Source organism: Aspergillus mulundensis, assembly GCF_003369625.1.
Source record: "Aspergillus mulundensis strain DSM 5745 chromosome Unknown scaffold_10, whole genome shotgun sequence".
In the NCBI taxonomy this organism is placed as follows: domain Eukaryota; kingdom Fungi; phylum Ascomycota; class Eurotiomycetes; order Eurotiales; family Aspergillaceae; genus Aspergillus; species Aspergillus mulundensis.
The window spans coordinates 797,087-816,413 of record NW_020797898.1 but is presented as its reverse complement, the minus strand read 5'-3'; the positions used below and the strand labels follow the sequence as shown (position 1 = coordinate 816,413).

At 51.3% G+C, this 19,327-nt stretch overlaps 7 protein-coding genes across 7 annotated transcripts; 4 read left to right on the top strand and 3 right to left on the bottom strand.

The window, feature by feature from the left end:
• Positions 1 to 2,294: 2,294 nt before the first annotated feature.
• DSM5745_08656 (glycoside hydrolase family 43 protein) lies at positions 2,295 to 3,203 on the bottom strand (the record flags this gene model as incomplete). The annotated part of the gene is made up of 1 exon (XM_026750672.1): positions 2,295 to 3,203. The coding sequence occupies one exon, from the start codon at positions 3,201 to 3,203 to the stop codon at positions 2,295 to 2,297; it is 909 nt and encodes a 302-aa protein (XP_026600685.1).
• An 816-nt stretch (positions 3,204 to 4,019) lies between these two features.
• On the bottom strand, positions 4,020 to 4,623 carry DSM5745_08655 (uncharacterized protein; the record flags this gene model as incomplete). Its single annotated transcript, XM_026750671.1, has 3 exons — positions 4,020 to 4,220; positions 4,300 to 4,500; positions 4,555 to 4,623. The coding sequence occupies 3 exons, from the start codon at positions 4,621 to 4,623 to the stop codon at positions 4,020 to 4,022; spliced, it is 471 nt and encodes a 156-aa protein (XP_026600684.1).
• Positions 4,624 to 8,023: 3,400 nt separating this feature from the next.
• Positions 8,024 to 9,166, top strand: DSM5745_08654 (uncharacterized protein; the record flags this gene model as incomplete). The annotated part of the gene is made up of 3 exons (XM_026750670.1): positions 8,024 to 8,508; positions 8,565 to 8,987; positions 9,037 to 9,166. The coding sequence occupies 3 exons, from the start codon at positions 8,024 to 8,026 to the stop codon at positions 9,164 to 9,166; spliced, it is 1,038 nt and encodes a 345-aa protein (XP_026600683.1).
• An 833-nt stretch (positions 9,167 to 9,999) lies between these two features.
• Positions 10,000 to 11,874, top strand: DSM5745_08653 (uncharacterized protein; the record flags this gene model as incomplete). Its single annotated transcript, XM_026750669.1, has 4 exons — positions 10,000 to 10,276; positions 10,324 to 10,453; positions 10,519 to 11,119; positions 11,194 to 11,874. The coding sequence occupies 4 exons, from the start codon at positions 10,000 to 10,002 to the stop codon at positions 11,872 to 11,874; spliced, it is 1,689 nt and encodes a 562-aa protein (XP_026600682.1).
• A 370-nt stretch (positions 11,875 to 12,244) lies between these two features.
• Positions 12,245 to 13,729, bottom strand: DSM5745_08652 (uncharacterized protein; the record flags this gene model as incomplete). Its single annotated transcript, XM_026750668.1, has 1 exon — positions 12,245 to 13,729. One exon carries the CDS (start codon positions 13,727 to 13,729, stop codon positions 12,245 to 12,247), a length of 1,485 nt encoding a protein of 494 aa, XP_026600681.1.
• A 1,594-nt stretch (positions 13,730 to 15,323) lies between these two features.
• On the top strand, positions 15,324 to 17,591 carry DSM5745_08651 (putative Zn(II)2Cys6 transcription factor; the record flags this gene model as incomplete). Its single annotated transcript, XM_026750667.1, has 1 exon — positions 15,324 to 17,591. One exon carries the CDS (start codon positions 15,324 to 15,326, stop codon positions 17,589 to 17,591), a length of 2,268 nt encoding a protein of 755 aa, XP_026600680.1.
• A 402-nt stretch (positions 17,592 to 17,993) lies between these two features.
• Positions 17,994 to 19,189, top strand: DSM5745_08650 (glycoside hydrolase family 43 protein; the record flags this gene model as incomplete). Its single annotated transcript, XM_026750666.1, has 3 exons — positions 17,994 to 18,285; positions 18,368 to 18,485; positions 18,580 to 19,189. 3 exons carry the CDS (start codon positions 17,994 to 17,996, stop codon positions 19,187 to 19,189), a joined length of 1,020 nt encoding a protein of 339 aa, XP_026600679.1.
• Between the last annotated feature and the right edge of the window lie 138 nt (positions 19,190 to 19,327).

The window sequence follows — 19,327 nt, the reverse complement described above, 5'->3', positions numbered from 1 at the left end:
CCTTGGCACGCGGCCAGTTCGGCGCCAAAGTTCCTCCGCCAGGTGGCCTCAGGCCGCCGGATTGCGTCATTGCAACACTGCGCAGTTGCAACACCATAGCGGTGATAACATTTAAGGTTTATAATACCTTAATAAATCCTTGCTTAAAGCTAGAGCCTGCTCCCAAGGAGTACTTAGCTTTAATAAATATTTTAAAATAATATTAAAGCACTATTAGGTCCCTAATATATTTTATATTAGGGACTTAAGCTAATATTACCTACCCCGTGTTTATTTTAAGCTATTTTTTTACTAAACTTATAAAAAAATATATAGTAGCTATTAAGCACGTGTTTTACTACTTTTAAGGCTTTATAAACTATAAACTAGTATTTTTTAGGGATTTTTAACTACTAACTAGCTATATTAATATTAATTAAGGTAGGGATTTAAAAATATACTATTTTACCTTTAAATATATATTTTATATAAGCTTTATAATTATTAGCTAGTTTTTTAAGTATTAGCCCACCATGGCTTTATTTTTTTATAAAGCTAAGTATATAAGGGAAATATAAGCTATTAAAAAGGTTATTTAGTTTTATTACTTGTTAGGGGAGCTTATAAATACTTAAAAAATAAATTTTATAGTTATTATAATTTATAAAAATAATAAAAATATTATAATATTAGCTAGTAACCCCTAGTTTTATGCCTGGAGTAAGTATATTAATATTTAGTATTATTTTATTTAAAAAAAAAAGGCTAAAGGCGTGGTTAATATTTAGTTTGTCCTTATTAAAAAATAAATAGTAAATAGCCTTACTAAGCCACTAGGGCCTAAGGTATTTAAACACTTTAAAGCCTTACTAGGGATTCTTTTTAAGCTTATATAAATAGGTTTTCTAGTAGTTTTTATACTAGGATTAGCCTTTTTTATACTAGACTTGTAATAACTTGCGTATTATAAAATAATATTTAATAATTTTTATTTTTAGCCTATTATTATTTTATCCCTATTTTTAAGAATTAACCCTATAGTAAAAATAGTATAATATTACCCTGCCTTAAAATCTTACCCTAGTTTTATATAATACCCTAATCATGGCACCAAAAGTTAATATATTTTTAGCCTAATTTAATAAAATTCCTGGCGCTTTTTATATTTACCTACGGGAGATTTTATTCTTAAATATTAAAATATAGGCTTATTAATATTACTAGTTTATTAACTACCCTAATTAAAATTTTTATTTAATATTTTTTTAGGCCTTAAAGCATAGCTATACCATGTGGTTAGCAGCCTTTAGTACCCTAAGACTTTTTTAAATTAGGTAGCTAAATAATATTATTAACTTTTAATATATATAGGCTACTATGGTAATCTTATTTTTTAATAAAAAAAAAAAAATATTATTATTTAAAACTATAATTCCTGCTATAATCTTACTAGCTTACACCTTAAAAACTTTATATTTAAGGCTTAATTATGCTTACTATAGCTACTAGGCTAATGCTATACCCTTTAAAATATATAATATTATACTAGTACTAAATTTTTTGGGGAAAATTAATACCTAAAATATATATTTTAGTAGGTTTAGTATATTACTATACTAGGTAACCTACCATATACTAAAAATTAAGATTTTTAAATAGCTTATTATATACTAGTCCGCTATTATTAGCTAATATATTTTATATAAACTAGGCCTTATTCTTGCCCCTAAAATAGCTTTTACATGTTTTAATATTTATTATTACTTTTCTTGTTATAAAAAAGCTATATAATTTATAAAAAAGCTAGTAAACGCGCTGGTTAGCCCCTAGATTTATAAATTACTTAGCTTATTATTTATTATTTATTATACCTCCGGGCTATTTAGTACCTAAAGCTTTTATTAAAAGTTTATTATTTTATATATTTTATTATTATTTATTTATACTTTTAGGAATTACTTTAGCTTATTAACGCCCGGAGCTTTTATTAATATTTACTATTTTTATTATTTTAATTACTAGCTTTTTAATACTTACTTATAAATTATACTTTTAGGGGAGCCTTCTCCCGGTGCTAATAACTTATAATTTACTAATTTAAAAAAGACTTTTCCTACACTAGTAGCTTATAGCTTATTAATTTAAGAAAGTTCTTGGTATAAATAAGGGGGAGTGCTAAAAGTAAGTGCTTAAGGCCACTAGAGGCCTTAAGGCTCTAGTAAAAAAAGGTTTTTTTAACTTAAATAGCTACTTGTAAAACTTTTTATCTATCCCTAGAATATCTAGCTTAACATACCAAGCAATATAAAAGACTTCTACATACAGTAACTATTTATTTCTTTTAGTAGACCCATGGGGTAATTCACCCAGTTCGGTCCACTGCGCGTAGACAGCGCACTCGCCCACCAATTCCCCTTTCCGTCCTGGAAGAGGTCCGAGTGTCCGACCGTCTGGAAGTACTCGCCTGTACCCTTATTCGTCAGGACCGGGTTATGCGGACACGGCTCCCACGGCCCAGTCCTGTTCTTCGAGCGCGCCATCGTCACAGCGTGGTTCGTCTCCGTCCCGCCCTCTGCGATGAGGAGGTAGTAGTACCCGTCCTTTTTGAACAGATGCGGGCCTTCGGGGTATGCGCCGCCTGTACCGTTCCAGAGGTACGACACATCTCCGATCTCGCCGGTGCTGAGATCGAGGCTGTAGTGGTGGATCATGTTGTTATCGGCGGAGCTCACATAGACTTGGCCATCGTCGTCCCAGAAGATATCCGGGTCGATGCCGTAGACGGGAAAGACGAGGGGTTCACTCCAGGAATCATCGTCGTAGGGGTCCGTCGATGTAAAGACGAGACCTTTGATACTCGGACCGAGATTCGAGACAATGAGGTAGAATGTCCCGTCGCGGTAGCGCAGTGTCGGCGCGTAGATCCCACCCTGTTGGCCTTCGGTGTCGGCGAGGTCGGGGAGCTGACTTGGCCGGTTGAAGATGTTGCTTGCGAGCTCCCAGCTCACGAGGTCTTTGCTGGCGTAAAGGGGGAGACCGGGGAATGCGATGAATGTAGACGCTGCGCAGAAGAATGTTTCTTGCTCGGAGACGTACACGCAGGAAGGGTCCGAGTGCCAGCCGGGGATGATGGGGTTGGTGTAGGTCTTATGGCTTACAGCGAGACTTGTGCTCACCGCGCCCATGCCCAGGGCGAGAATTGAAGCCAAGGAAGTGAGCAACATGGTGGGTTGCTCTCGTAATGCTGAGAGACAATGGCGATGGGGGTTGTTCTGCTCGTACGGGGGCGGTTTATATAGCCTGAAGAACTGCGGGGAAGCTGCATGCATGTCGTAAACATGAGTAGAGCCCAGATGGATAATGTCTTTCCCAGCGGAGACCTGGAGAACTGTGCATTCATCCAGATGAACTTGGCGTTGATCAGGCCGGTTAGGGCTTGTTGCTGGGGACTTCAGCCTAAATGCAAGCGTCAATGCGCAGATCTGCCCACCTCCACCGGAGCTTCTCAGCCAGTGCATGTTCTACTCAGTCCATGGATTCATACTTTGTTCCTTGGACTTTGGTTGTAACAGCTAATGCCTCTAGACCAACAAGGACCATAATGCAGAAGGAATGACTGTAAGTGCATCCATCCGGCCTATCTACAATAGCATGATCCCATAATGTTGTTGGCGCTATGTTCAATAGGGTTTATGAAGATGACCGTAGTTTAGGTAAAAGGCTTACGGCTTTCAAAGCCAATGGAGGTTCAATCTTTTGATAGAAGTGATTGTGGCTCAAATGGACCAAGCAGGGCTCAGTACAGCATTCAAATCACGGCATATTCAATAAGAAAAGCCTCACATCGACGAGAAAGCAGACATAGGGAGAAAGGAACAAAACAAAGGAAATAAATGGCCAGACATCAAGTCTTATCCAAGACATGATAGATCTCAACCGGATAGATGTAGACACATGAAGAAAACATATCCAGAATGAATCATCCAAGACACGGTATGTCAGATCACACAGTAGATCCAGACCGATTCAGAATCTCAGCCCTAAGCCTCAACCCCCTTCCCACGCCAAACCCTCCCCTCACACTTCTCCACCTCCTGCACAATCACAGACCAGTTATCCGGATGCGTCAGATACCCACCCGCAACCTGCTCCCCCTTATACGTATCCAGACACTCAGTAAGCAGAACCGTCGCGCCCTCAACAACATGCTGGACATCCATGCTGCGGGGGCTAACAGGATCCTACACGTCAGAGTCATTAGCCACATCCGCACATCCACCGCCTCTCGATCTTCTGAACAGGGAAGAAAACGGCACGTACCTCATTACACCAGCGCACCTCCGCGCCCCCAATACAAGCAATCTGCTCGCAGGAGTCCGGGGCCAGGGTGTGGACTTTCGTGGCGTGGGTGGCGTCGCCGAGCCAGAGCTTGCCCTCGGCCATCCAGTGCAGGTAGGTGAGTGCGTCGGCGAGGTCGTGTGTATTTGCGGCGAGGGCTTTGCCGGCGCAGTGGACGGTGTGCTGTGATGTTGAATGGTTAGTTGGGGACTTTGAGGGAGAGAAGAGCGGACGTACGGCTGAGACTAGGGCCATGAAGAAGAAGAGGGACACCAGGATGGTGAGACCGTTGTGCTGGAGGCGCATTTTGGTGGGTTTGGGCTTGCGGTGGCTCGAGATATGGGGCTGGTATTTGATTAGGAGGATCTGGACGGTTTGGATGGAAATAGACGGATCGGGAGAGTGAGAGTCGGGACTTGAAACCTGGAAGGCTTGAGAGATGGATGATGATAGTATGGTGTTGAAGGAATAATGAGGAGGGCTCTGGATTGGAAAGATGAAGGCTTATATGTCTCATTCCGAGAAGTTCTGGAGAGGGGTCTGGTAGTATGGTAGTGAACGGAAGGTCTCAGTGAATAACCCTGTGAAAGCTGAATGTTCAGCACTATAGCCAACAGGAATATCCCAATTTTGAAAAAGAAATATCATTCACAGCAGGCCTGACCCAATTAATACACCATAGTCTGGCCGGTCTCTTGTCCGTCATCAGAACCAGAGGGGGTGAAAATTCACGCCCTTGGGCAGTGTGCTAGGGCATGATCTCTGTAGACCATAACATAATCAGAGTGCATCCTTTACTATCTCCTGACTTCCAAGATCAGCCTGTACGTCTCTCATACACATGTATCTGGATACTTGTCCGCCATGTCAACCCCAAACCAAAGCCCATGAACAGCATTGACTAATTCCAGGAGCAGTTAATACAGCCCGAGGAGTTGGAGAGTACCAGATGTCTTCTCGCCTATTTAGCTGCTAAAGTTGCTTGTGGTTGCTGTAGACCGAAGAACGATATTCATGTGGTGAGGTGTGCAGGCTTACGTCTGAGACTCCATGGACACTTAGGGCTAGCTATTATAACATCTGACTGGACGTCACGCATGCTCTAGGAACTCTAGTAAACCGGAAAGGCATGTTGGAGAGCAATTGAGGATTGCAAATTTAATTATAGGGCTGCGCGAAGCGTGGGTCCTAATATATATGACTCGTTTCTGGACAAGGGTACCACATCTATGCCAAGTAATGACCGAACGAAACCAGGGAGTATCATTCGCAGCGGCAGAAGTCTGTCCAAGTGGACCCTATGAGGACTCAACAGCATCTCGCTGGCCCTAACTGCCCCAATGATTATGGTACCGAAAAGAAGCACAGTCGCGCAACAAACTGGTTGGTTCTATTCTTTAGCTAGGCTTCTGCCTCTCCTAGGGCACCTATACCACCCAACTCTATATAAACGGCAAAATAACCGAACTGGGAAACTCCCCACCACAATGCACGACATGCCTTCCCCGATTCAGCTCATGCTCAGGCCTCGGCTTCGACCACGTCTTATACTCCGCAATGCTCGGGTATTGGCCGGAGACCTGCACACAATCGTCAGTTCTCATCCTTACTAATCCTCAACAAACACGTAAGAGGGAGGGACATACCCGTATGCTAACACTCTCCCCCTCCTCAAAGTCCACCCCCATCGCCCAGATCCCAATCTCCAGCTTGACGATCTCACCGGCCTTGACCTTCTCCTGCCTCGTGTGCGGATGGAACGGGAACTGCGGGTGGATGCTCCGTTCGGGGTCGAAGGCGCGGTGGGACGCGCGCAGGATACCAGTTGAGCCGAGATGCAGGTTTGTACTCGAATGGTCCTTGACCGGGATCTCGTCGATGGATTGCACAGGTGTCGCGTGGAAGGGGAAATTCAGGTGCATCAATGGCTTGCCGTTCTTGTCTTTCTTGCGGATGATTACGAAGACGGTGAAGTCGTCGCGGTTTGCGCCTTCGGCGGACATGTATAGGATTGCCTTGGGGAGACCGATCAGACGGGATTTGGCTGGGAAGGTATATGAGAACTCGGCGAAGCTGGAGGATGACTCGGAGTCATAGTAGATTGTTGAGTAGATCGACACGGGCTTCTCGGTCAACTTGTTCTCGGACAGGAAGAACTCGCGGTACTGCGTGCTGGGGGCGGGGAAGTCCTCGAGGACGATGTTGTCGACGGCTTCGCGGTCTCCGAACTGCAGCGCTGACCAGCGGACTTTCGGCGTCAAGGTCTCCCAGTTGTTCTCGATGCCTTTGAGGTACCGGTCGAAGAACTCGCCCAGCTCTTCCATTGACTCGGGACAGCTGTATAACTCGTACCACTCCTGCTTGCTCCCCCATTGAATCCACTTCTTGTCATGGGGGACCTCCAACCACCCACGCACCGAGCCCATCGTGTGAATCGAGCTGACGTCCGAGCCGCGAATATAAACGGGACACTTGACCTTCGTCAAGTCCGCGCGCTTATCCTCCCAGAAAGGGCTCGAGACGTTCGATCGCCGGTACATCTCCTCAAAGTCTTCGATGCCCGAACTGGCATGCCCACGGACAATCTCGTTGGTGATCAGGTCGAAGTTGCTCATTGAAAACCACCCGCCGCGGCAGAACTGTTCTCGGTAGATATCGCCTGACCCTTCCCATGGCGCAATGGCTTTCAAGGAGGGAGGTTGCTGAGCCGCGATGAACCACTGCGAGATTGCCAGCGCGGAGTTACCAGCCATCCCGATGGACCCATTGCACCAGGGCATCTTGGCCAGTGCCTCGACGACATCGTATCCGTCTTCTGCATCTTGCGCGCCCATGACTCCAATAAGTCCGTCACTGTGTCCTGCGCCTCGCGTATCGACGCTCACAATGGCATAACCCTTTGGACACCACATCGCCGGGTCGAGACCCTCGAACTTCTCTAGACCCGAAAGATCAGAGCGCGGAACGCAGCAATTCCACACGCACATGGGAAGCATGTCCAACGCGCTATACTTCTTGCCGTAGAACGACCAGCTCAAGATGGCGGGGACTTTCTCGTCGGTGGAAGGAGGGCGGTAGATGTCGGCGTAGAGACGGGCGCMATCGCGCATGACCAGCTCGACATCGTGCTCGATCAAGATATCGCTTGTAAGAGGCTTCGCATTGAATCCGTTCCATCCTGCGGGTAGGATCTCGGTCTTGCCTGGCTGAGGCGGGACATAACCGTTTTCGCCTTCCTTGGGGGCTTTGATGCGCTTGTAGGCGGCTTGGACGGGGGGTGGCATGTTGACTCCAGGTGGATGAAGGTGAGGGCAATCAAACTCTGCTGGAAATAATAGTTAGGCCTGATAATACTGTCCTTGACTCTGAGATATAAAGCATCTCTCTGCTAGAGCTGACAGCTCTCTCCACAGCTCAAGTCGCCTGCTGTTTCCCCCCACACGAACCGGACCCCCACATTCTTGCCCTGGGAGCGAGTCATGCCGCCAATGCCCCAGCTCGGGGCTCTAGCGCCCGAAGGCTCGGCCCTAAAGCGGGGTTCGGGGGCCTCCGAGCGCCCACAGGCCAAGCAAGAAGCCCCGAGATGCACAGGCGCAGGAAATGCCCAGACCATGGGCGTTACTTAAGTGATTTTCGAACGCCCACCAAGCCAGCTGCCAGCGTTAGCACAGCAACATACCTTGAAGTATCTAAGCGAAACATCACCATGTCCACCACCACTACAACCATCCAGGAAGCCGCCGCCGCGACCAACGAGTCCTTCACCATCAAGGACCTGGTCGACTTCAGCGGCAAGACATACGGCGACTGGCGAGATGAGTTCCACAAGAACGGCTGCGTCGTGCTCAAGAATGTCATCTCCCCCGAGCGCGCCAAGTACTACTGCGACAAGCAGATCGAGTGGCTCAAGAAGTTCGAGCTGGGCTTCGACGAGAACGATGAGTCGACTTGGACGGCTGAACACCTCCCCGTCAGCTTCAAGGGCGGCATGTACTTTGCGTACGGCTCAACGCATGAGAAGATGGCGTGGGAGGCGCGCACCGAGCCAGCGGTTATCGAGATCTTTGAGAAGCTGTGGGAGACGAAGGAGTTGCTTTGCTCGTTTGACGGCTCCAATATTTCTCTGCCCCGTCGCAAGGACCTGAACTGGAGCCCGTGGCCGCATTGCGATCAGAATCCCGACCGGAAGGGGTGAGTCGCTCCATCTTTACATCCCCTAAAGCATGCTAAGGTTCTTCTCTGTGCAGCATGCAAGCTGTCCAAGGCCTGCTGAACTTTGCCCCCAACGGCCCCAAGGACGGCGGGCTGATGCTCATGAAAGGCTCCGCAAAACTCTTCGACGAGTTCTTCGCCCAGAAGCGCGACGCCTATGACCACGAGGACGCGCCACCCCCAGAGCTAAAGTACATGGACCTCTTCCTCTTCCACGAAAAGGATCTGAAGTGGTTCGAAGACCGCGGATGCGAACTCGTCAAGATCAACATGGAGCCCGGTGACTTTGTCCTCTGGGACAGCCGGACGATGCACTATGCGTGCTTGCCCGAGGGAGACCAGATTCGCCACGTCCAGTATATCTGCATGACGCCGAGACGGTTTGCGACTGACAAGGCGCTAGAGCTCAAGAAGGTGTGCTTTGAGAACTATATGGGGACGACGCATTGGCCGCATTGGTATGTTCCTCTCTTATCTGTTGATAGGTGAGTGCTGACAAAATTTTAGCAACATTCGTCCCGCGACTGAGAAGCCGATGCGCAACGGCGAGGTCTGTCCAAAGTACCGCACAGAGCCGTTCGAGAAGCCTGTCCTTACGGAGAGATTGTTGCAGTTGGCGGGGGTGAAGCCTTACTAGGCTTGCGTGTGGCGGACCAGAGATTTGTACCTAGAGTTGATAAACGAATGCATAGTTTGTCTGAATCGATACCATCATTATCTTGGAACCGAAACCGTGTAGCTAGTAAATTGATGAAGAGAAGAAGCCCGGCCGGAGGAAGACCGGCGAACACTGACGGGTTGTCGACTGGCGAGGAAGGAACACTTGGCACGGCTGACCCTGCCAGTGTTGACGGTTGACTCGCACAGTCGAGTCTCTGCTCCGTTCCAGCTACAACCTCCTCGATTATCGACCACCAACGCTCAAGTGAACCACGAAGCTCTCAGTTACGCTCTGGACAGCCTATCATCACTTTTACCTATTTCGCAGTCGACGATACCGCACCCCGAGCCCTGGCCTTCCTCAGACTCAGATTCCCACCCGCCGATGCTCCAGCAGGTGGTTTCTGTCGGCGCTGCTCGGCCGCCCCCGGTTCCCCGCATTCATGTCAGCAAGCCCCGAGACCTAGCTTCAGCTCGCTAGTCTTTTCCAATGTTGCTATCGGCATGCGGGCGTATCCTGGCTCGTTCGTTTCGTACGCCATGAACGAGATTGGTCCGACGCTGTGGACACCCCCATCGGCATAGTGGGGAAACTCTGGATTGACATTCCGACCTCTTTGATTCCTTCAGTCTTGAATCCGAGTTCGCCACGAAATGTACGTGCTCGTCGTCCTGCCCACCGTTGGCACTGGCATTGGCATCCTGGGCAACACGATATATACTCTGCACTTCTGGCAATCGTTGACCAGGATAGCACCTCTTTCACAAAGCCGGCTTCATACACGCTACCAACTCTCAACAATAGTTAACATGGTGGATACGGCTAAAGCTGACATCGCCTATGTCGAAGATGTCGAGGATGGATCCATGGACGGAAAGAGGAAGACTAAGGTCATGGGCACTGTGAAGCTCACCGAGGGCGAGATCGTGTATATCCCTACGCCGACAGCGGATCCGCAAGGTATCAACCCACCTGCATTATGCTCTCTATGCAATAGCGTGGTTGCTAATGGTTGCTCTCTACGCTCAGATCCGCTGAACATGGCTATATGGCAGAAATGGGTCGTCCTCGTGGTCATCTCCATTTGTCGGTATTCTGCATACAACCTTACGATCGTGTTTAACAATGAGCAGTCTCGACCCTTGGCCTCGCCCTTGTTAGTGGCTTCGGTGGCCTGCTTGGCTTCTACATCGCGCCTTATGAGGCAATCGGCAAAGGATACGACGATATCACTCATCTAATGACCTACCCTAGTCTCTTCATGTACGAGGCAATCCAGCCACCTTTCTTCCTCCAATACTGGTGAATGTGCTAATATGACGTTCCAGGGGCCTCGGTAATCTCATCGGCATGCCTCTCGCTATTGGAGTCGGCCGCCGAATCGTCCTTTTAGCATCAACGGTGGTCCTCGTGGTAGGCGCCATTCTTTGTGCTACCCAGCAGAACTACGACTGGCATCTTTGGTCTCGATGTGTGGTGGGTCTGGCTGCCGGCCAGAGCGAGGCTCTTGTTCCGATGATCACGCAGGAAATCTTCTTTCTCCACGAGCGCAGCAAAGCCCTCATGGGCCAGCAAGCGATCCAAGTGAGCCTGACGGCCGTATGGGTTCTCTTCGCAGGGGAAATTGCCAACGCGATTACGCCCCAATGGTGGTATGGTCTTGGTGCCGCTCTTGCCGGTGCACAGCTGGTGCTAGCCTTCTTCTTCCTCCCCGAGACGAAGTACGAGCGATCGCTTGCGTCGTTCCAGGAGGGCGATTCTACTTCAGAGGCAGATGCAGAAGGGGCCGACGCAAAGGTCGGCTCAGAGGTCGTCTGTACTGAACGTCCACCACTTGACTTTGAGCGGTATGCACCGAGGACTTGGAAGAGCGATATGCGGCTATGGGTTGGAAAACCCGACTGGGTTTTGGTTTGGGATGTCCTGCGCGTACGTTTACCCCTTTTTCCTACTGTTTTCGTCGTCAAGATACCCATGGGCTAATGTATGATACGATGTCGCAGCAAACCTTCGAGCTCCTCCTCTTCCCCAACGTCTTCTGGGCCTTGTGCCTCAACGGCCTCACAATCGGCACAAACATCGCCATCGGGACAACCTACGCAAACATTCTACACGCCCCGCCATACAACTGGCCCAACAAGTCTGCGTCGTACGTGAACTGTGGACAGATTGTCGTCGCTCTCCTCGCCCTTCCGCTATTAGGCCACGGCTCCGACTGGATTGCGAAGTATCGCGCACGCAAGAACAACGGCCTCCACGAGCCAGAAACCCGAATCATCTCCCTCATCATCCCCATTATCGTCGGAACATTTACCGCAGTTCTCTACGGACAGGCAGGACAGCATCCAGAGGAGTACCACTGGTTCATCTACGTCTGGGCCGTGGCCGCGTACTACTTCTGCTTTGTGGGCGCGAACATCGTCGCCATTACATATCTCCTTGACTCATACCCGGCGCGCGCTGGCCCACTACTGGTCATCATCTGTGCGTTCCGTGGCATCATTTCGTTCGGCACGAGCTATGGTACGGCAACCTTCGTGGAGACCCACGGATATGACGGGGCGTTTGGGACGTTCGCTGGCCTTACCGCGGCCCTAGGACTCTTGGGCGTCCCGGTATATTTCTGGGGTAAGAGAATTAGGGCTTTTACGGGGAGATGGGCGAAGGGAGAGGTTGTCTCGTGATTATTCTGGCCAGACATTTTCATTAGGATTCTGGCACTTGTTTAGTTTCTCTGGTGGAGGAAGGGGGGTAAGGGAGGTCGGGTCGGGTTTGGGCATGCTTTGGGTTGTCGTGTATTAATCTCAAATATATATCAATCGAAAATACAACATAGCTAGTGTGAAACTAGAGCAAGCAGGATGGTTGATTGGCGTAGGGTTGCACCGGAAAAGCTTGCCGGGGCGGCGATATATATATCTTGATACCAACCGTTCCCCTCTCCCTTCAACAAAAACTTGCTTAAAACAAAAGAAAAACATACAATAGTATTTATATGGCGATGTTCACCCACCACAACCTCTGGCCAGTGGCTGCTACAGCGCCCTATGCGGCCTAGACATCCCATAGTCGCGTCTTGGTAAGTTGATTCGCCACATCCGACGTCGCGAGGTCAAAGAAATCATTCAAAATGACGAGCAGATGATCATCACCGAATCTTTCCTTCGCGTTGGCATACACCCAGTTCAATGTCAACGGATCCGTATTCGCCTTTTGTGCCAACAGGATCTTATTGTGGAACGTCACCGCCGCACCACAAGCAATCATGTTCTTGCTCAGCGTCGTCTGGCACTGCAGGTATGTCATCGACGTCCCAGTCTGTTTGTCACGGGCCATACCCTCAAACTCGGCGATGATGCCCGAGCCATCGGGGACAATATGCCCTTTGTCATCGTACACGTCGTACGGCCCGTACCCATCTTCCTTGAACGACATGATGAAGCGCTTGTTTTCCGCCCGCAGCGTCTCAACCGGTTTGCCTAGCTCGTCAAAGCCGCCGAGTTCCAGCGCCACGCCTTTCCCCTGCGCATCGGCAAAGCAAGCCCGGAGCATCTCCATCACCGCGTCCCGCTCCGGGTGCCCCGCGCTCGTTTGGCTCCACGTGAACCACACAACGATGATCTCGTTGCGCTGCGCGCACAGGAAGGCCACGGCGTCTTCGAAGAACGCGCGGATCGCCTGCCCCGGCAGAATCCCGTGGTGGAAGTAGATGTCGTCTAGCCCGGTCGCCTTGCGGATGTGCGGCTCCATGCGCGATGCTCGGATCTCGAAGAACCGCGCGCCCAGGGCTAGCTGGTCGGGGACGGGGTCCTTCTGCGTGCGTGAGGTGCCTTCCATGATTCCGAGGGCTTTGGATGCGCCGATGGGGCCCAGGTGGCCGACCCAGCCTAGGGGGCCGAGGAGGGGCGTCAGGATCTCGGTGATCAAGGCGGCTGGACTGAGTGTGTTGGTGATGGCCTTGCATGTGGCCATGTTGTTGAAGCCGAAGTTGTGCGCCATTGGGAGGACAAAGCGGTGGAAGGGTTTCTTTGCGGCCTCGGAGCCGGGGGGTGTGAGGGAGGTCATCCAGGCGGAGCGATCCGGGGCGACGGTAACGTAGCACTGGTGTGCCGATGGCAGATCGGCGGTTCCGTAGTTCCCGGCGTCGTAGAAGGTGTATTGGACGATTAGACCGTCGACGATGGTGATCTTCTGAGCACCGAGGTCCCTGCCCATGTTTCCGTCGCCGAGGTTGCCGGTGTAGGCGTTGATGTCCTGCCATCGGTCGACCAGCGTTTTGCCATTGCGGACGACGCGGAATTGGAACTTTTCGGCTGTCCCTCCTTTCACCGTCATCTTGGTGCTGTTCCAGGGGGTCGTGCTGGTGTTTGCTGGGGTGGCAGTGTCCCCGTGGAAAAGGTTGACGCCGTATCTCCAGTCGTTCCACTTGTCGGCGACGTGGAAGCGACGGATATCCTGTTGGCATTGGAAGATCACGTCCACCTCTGGATGGTTGATCCACACAGAGCAATGGATGTGCTTCTCGTCCCAGCCGGCCATGGTTCTTCAAAGACTATTCGAGTATGAAAGCAGGTGGTAAGGAAGAGCTATTCAATATGCGAAGTGCTACAGACCTTTGTTACCAGGATAAGGAGCAGTATTTATCCCAGGCCAAGTGGGCAGCTGTGCACCTCGTTGCTCGGCAGATTCTGCCCGAAGTAGATACGATAGTCTTGGGCTACTTGGAATACGAGGTCCTACAGTTCTCTTCAGTCGGGTAGATCCTAGTCGATCAGTGAACCATCTTGTCGTCACAAACATTGTGGCTCGGCAAGGTTTAGGTATCTGGAAGCTAATGCGCCCATTGCACGGCTACTGGAGCTGAAGAGATGGAGGACATAGGATAGTGCGCAATCATCCCTTCGAGACTGCATTAAACACCTGCTCGAACCTGTGATGGACAACTCCGCGCAGTGAGCCAACGCTTAAAATTGCCTTATTGCCTGCGGTGGCTGCAATGCCCTTCAGCTCACCGTGATACGCAGAGGCTTATTCCATACGATCTTCAATTGCTTCTCTGGTACGCCTCGTTTGCCATACGCTCGCTTGATATTGCTCCTGAGGACCGGAAAGCTGACCCAGCTATCGGGTAGCTGCTCTCCGCTGTCGGTTGTCCTGAGTTTGTGTGGCTGGAAACTTCATTCCCAGACCAGAAAGTATGCTTGAACAGCCTGAAAATGTCGCTAAGCCGCCCAGCTACTGATGTAAAGTGAAACCTATTCCCTATAGGTTAGGTATTAAAATCTTTAGTTTCACGGTTTACCCAACCCATTTGTGACTATTTCATCACTTAAGTAACTATACCTTACAATCTATTTACAGTACACTGGTATTATAACATCAGAGTACTTGATTCTTGTCCTAATCTCACATGACATACCCCTGCCTGAGCCATCAAAACCTCAAGACACCCAGACACCACGAACGCCGTTAATGCCGCAAACAGAACCCAGAGACCGAAGACTATCAGTAGAGATGAAAGTATGGACCAATGGCAGGATAAGTCCTGGAAATGCTGAGCTCGTTAGCGCCTACCTCGCTCGCAGTTGGGCAATAGCCGGATAAAGTACGATACCTTCGAGGCCGAGGCAGTGTTCGCTGCGCCATCTCCCGGTACAGATTGCGCCGCGCGTACGGTAGATAGAAAGGCACGCAGATGCCGGCTGTTAGGGAGAGGGTAACGACGAATCTGGGGAGCATGGCTCTGTGTTGGCGGCTTGTGGAAGAAAGTGGTCAAGCTGGAGCAAGAGGGCTTGGAGTCGCACGTATTCGTATCCACGGGCGCATCGCATCGCAGATAAAGGTGGAGGTGACAGGGCCTTGGCCCTCGGGGCGTGCGTGGTAATTGCGCTGCGCCGATTGGAGCCGAGGGCTTGTCATGGAGACTAGGCTGGCAGTGACTGGCGACATCCGGTGGAGACAATGCACCTGACGCCAGGCAGTGATGCCCCGCATCAGTTCCCCGTGGGGGTTGTGCCCCAGGGGTTTATCGACGCGACCAGCCGGTGCTCGGGGTGGGATACGCTGCTCAGCCTGCACTCGGCCAGCAAGAGGGATGGACCGACCACCCCCAGCGAAACGGCCGCGGCTGTCCATGGCCTGCAACACCTGCCGCCAGCGAAAGGTCAAGTGCGACGCCGAGTACCCCAAATGTCGCAACTGTCGGGTGCGCAATCAGGCTTGTATCACCACCGATCCGCAGCGACCGGGGTGTCCAGGGGTTAGAGAGTGGCTTGAGGTGCTGGAGAAGGACAAGGAGAGGACTCAGTTCGGCGCCCTAAGGGAAGACTCCAACGAAAAGACCAATGGCACGGATGCGCCATCACAGGAGGAAGCAGGCCTGGCCGTCGCCCCTTCCTCATCGCTTGAGCAGGAGAGAGCCGACGTCGAAGAAAACGAACCGTCCCCCGTCCGACAACCATTCGAGACCTCCGTCAACGCCGAGCAGGGGACGAACCGGACGAAAACCCTCGGGGGCAGTTCCTCGCAATGCCTTGCCAAATCATTGGATGTCTACTTCAAGGCCGCTCGGATGGAGCCTGTCTCGGACTTCTTTCGGCATGGGATGAGACGCGCCGTCGAGCTGGATATCCCGCTCACTCTGAGCCTTCCTGATCTCCCGGACCGAGAACGACGAGCTCGGTATTTGGAGGTCTATCACTCCCGCATTGATCCTCTCTACCCGATCTTCGACTGGCCAGCACTCACAAGGGGCGTTGAGCACCTTGCCGGGGTGTCCAATCTTGCCGCGATCTCTAGAGACGAGATTCCCTTTCTAGTGTGTGCATACCTTATCATGGCTTTGGGGATGGACGAGGCAGCGCAGTGCCCTACCGAGGAAGGGGAGAGATATTTGCATGCAGCGGCTAGTCTGCTAGGTCATACGATTGTCGTGCCCTATCAGCCCACCGTCCAAGCCCTCATTCTATTCACCGTCGCGTACCGCGGCAGGAACCAAGAAGGCCTTGGATGGCAGACGTTGGGCATTGCCATCCGTATTGCCTGCACGCTCGGCATGCATCGTTCCTCGAAGCTGCCTACTAACCTTGTCCGGACACGAATCTGGGCAACCTGCTGCTCCCTCGAGAAAGTCATGCAAATAGCATCAGGTTGGCCAACCGTCATCACAGACGATCTAATCGCGCAACCCGATTCCCTAGACGGTTTAGAGCACCGCTTCCTGCAATGGCACCTCGGTCTCGCAAACTACCAGGGCAGCATAAGCCAACACCTCTACACTTACCGGCCTTACAAAACCTCTTCTTCCAGCAGCAAAAGCCAGCAGGACACCAGAGCAACAGTGCGCCAGATTCTCCTCGACACCGCCCGTCTCGACCGGGGCCTACTTTCCTGGGCAAATAACATACCTCTCGATATGCGACCGGGCAGTGACTTGATCACGTCCAGTGCCGACTTTCACATCCTCGCATTCCTCTCTATCGAGTACCATGGGACTCTGATCGCCCTGCATCGCGCCGCCCTAATTGCGCCACGGTCGATGATCGAAGAAGAAGTGACTCGCCACTGCCCGGACGACCCGTCCCGGCACCGGCTGTCAAACGGTGAGGCAATATGCGCAAATAGCGCCAGAGCAATTGCAAAGCTGAGCATTGAGCTGGCAGAGAGGGGCGCGGATAGCGTGCTGATACCAGCGGGGACGGCAGGATTGGCATGCATTGCGCTGGCGATTTGGCTGATGAAGCATCCTAGCTCAAGGCTTCGAGATATGGATCTGCAGCTCCTCAAGGGCTGTTTGACGTATGCCAGTACGCGATGGGCCCAGTGTGGCTTTGATGCCAAGTTCCTGGAAGGTTTGGGAGCAGTTTACGAGCAAGTTAGGCGGAGGTTAGAGAGCACTCATGCAGCCGCTCTGGATGGGACCCCAAAAGTCTGTCATGGATACGTTGACCCGAGTGCCAGTGGCAAACCTGAGACTCCCCGGTATACGGCTGAGAACCTCCCAACGCCGTTAACATCGGGCTACGCGGCAGGGACGCCGATACAGCACAATCCGGGACACAGTTATCACCACCCCAGCGAAGCAACACCTACTTTAGCACACAAGGCGACACCTACATCTTCATGCTTCAATTCCACTTACAGTGGCCATGGGTTGCTAAATCGAAACAACGGTCAGAACGGTCAGCATACCAATTGGTCACAGCCACAACCAATGCATAGCTCGGACCTAGGTACCAACGCCATCACCCATGGATTTTTAGATGGGATAGCAGACGCTGAAACAACTCTCGGTGGTCTGACAAGCTTCGATGAGACATTCCCTTTCGAAGGGTTGAATGTGGAAGAACTGTGGAACTGGATGTTGTACTTTGACAGTCCGCCTAGAACGGACACGCTCTGACCATGGGTAGCGGTTGGAGTAGACTTTTTAATTTCTTGCATATATGTACAGTAGCAATGCCACTTTATCCGCATAGCCCGGGGTAAATCAGGTCGTGGAAATTTCCTGCGGGGGGCGTTCTCCGGTGGAGGATCTCCATCCTGCACTTACCCACATACCACCAGCAAATATTCATCAGGCCACTGCAGAAGACAAGGATTACCTGCAAGCCAAGAACATCCATCGATGTTTCTCCGTCACGGCATTGCATCATTGTTCTGTCCGCCGCAGAGCAGGCACGTTCCCAGCCATCCATTATAAACCCGCAGCAAAGCCAACGCAATCCGCCCTCGAAAAAGCCGAACCAAACCCATACCATACAACAATCAGATCTCCCATCTCAAGCCCTCCAGCCTTCCTACCATGGGCATTCTCCCCCTCCTCTCAACTCTATCCCTCCTCCCCCTCTCCCTCTCATCCACCATCCCACACAAACCCGCCCCCGAATATCCATACGCAGGCTACCTCCTCTCCACATTCACAGACGCAAACCCCGCGGTCTACTGGTACCTCTCGTCCGCAGAAAACCCGCTCGCCTTCAAACCGCTTAACGCGGGCAACCCCGTCCTCACCTCGACGGTCGGCACCAAAGGGAACAGGGATATCTTCCTGACGGCGAATGAGGAGAGGAGCGAGTACTTCGTTATCACCACTGGTGTGTCCTGTCTCGATCTGTCCCTGTTTTAGTTATAGGTGAGGCTGAGGTGGACGATGCTAATAATCGCCGTGGCTGGCAGACCTCGACATCAACGCGCCCGGCTTCTCCTGGGACGAGGCAACACGCCGTGGAAGTAGGGGGTTGGTGATCTGGCGCTCGAGCAATCTAATCGACTGGGACGAGCCGTATCTAGCAACGTATGTCCGCACGAGCTCCCTCCCATTCATCCCTTCCCTCCCCAACCGTTCCCCCCGCCATTATACCCTAGAGGGTCCTATCTCACACGTGCAGGATCGAATCCCCCCAAGCAGGCATGGCCTGGGCGCCCTCCGTCATCTACAACGCCACAGAAGAGGAATACTACCTCTTCTGGGCGTCGCGGCTGTACTCGCCCTCCGACACAAACCACACCGGGCCCGCAAACCTCGACCGAATCCGGTACGCCACGACGCCCGATTTCATTTCCTTCAGCGAGCCCGCGGACTACGTTGCCCTGGATGACGAGAACATCCCGCTCATCGACCAGGAGTTCCTGTATCTGGGGCAAGAGGGACATTACGCGCGGTTCCTGAAGGATGAGAATGTGCTGCATGTTTACCAGGAGACGACGACGACGGGGTTATTCGGGGATTGGACGAGGACGCAAGATGGGGGCGAGTATATACGGGCCAGTGTGTATGAGGGGCCTGCTGCGTTTCCGGATGTGCGTGCTGATGGAAGGTATTATTTGCTTATGGATAATTATGTGGAGTATGTGCCGTTTGTTTCGGAGGATGTGGAGGAGGGAGAGTGGGCGGAGTTGGGGTTTAATGCGACCGGGTTGCCGAGGGGGTTGAAGCATGGGAATGTGTTTCTTTTGACGGGGAGGGAGTATGAGGCTGTTTTGAAACGGTTTGGGTGATAGAGGGTGATCTCCACATACACCGGGACGATGCCCCGACGGGGAATTTCCTTTCTGGTACAGTGTGCCTCTCAGGTACCATAATTGAACTAAGAAAAACTTGGCTTGAGCATGTAACTTCACCTAACTGCTTATATC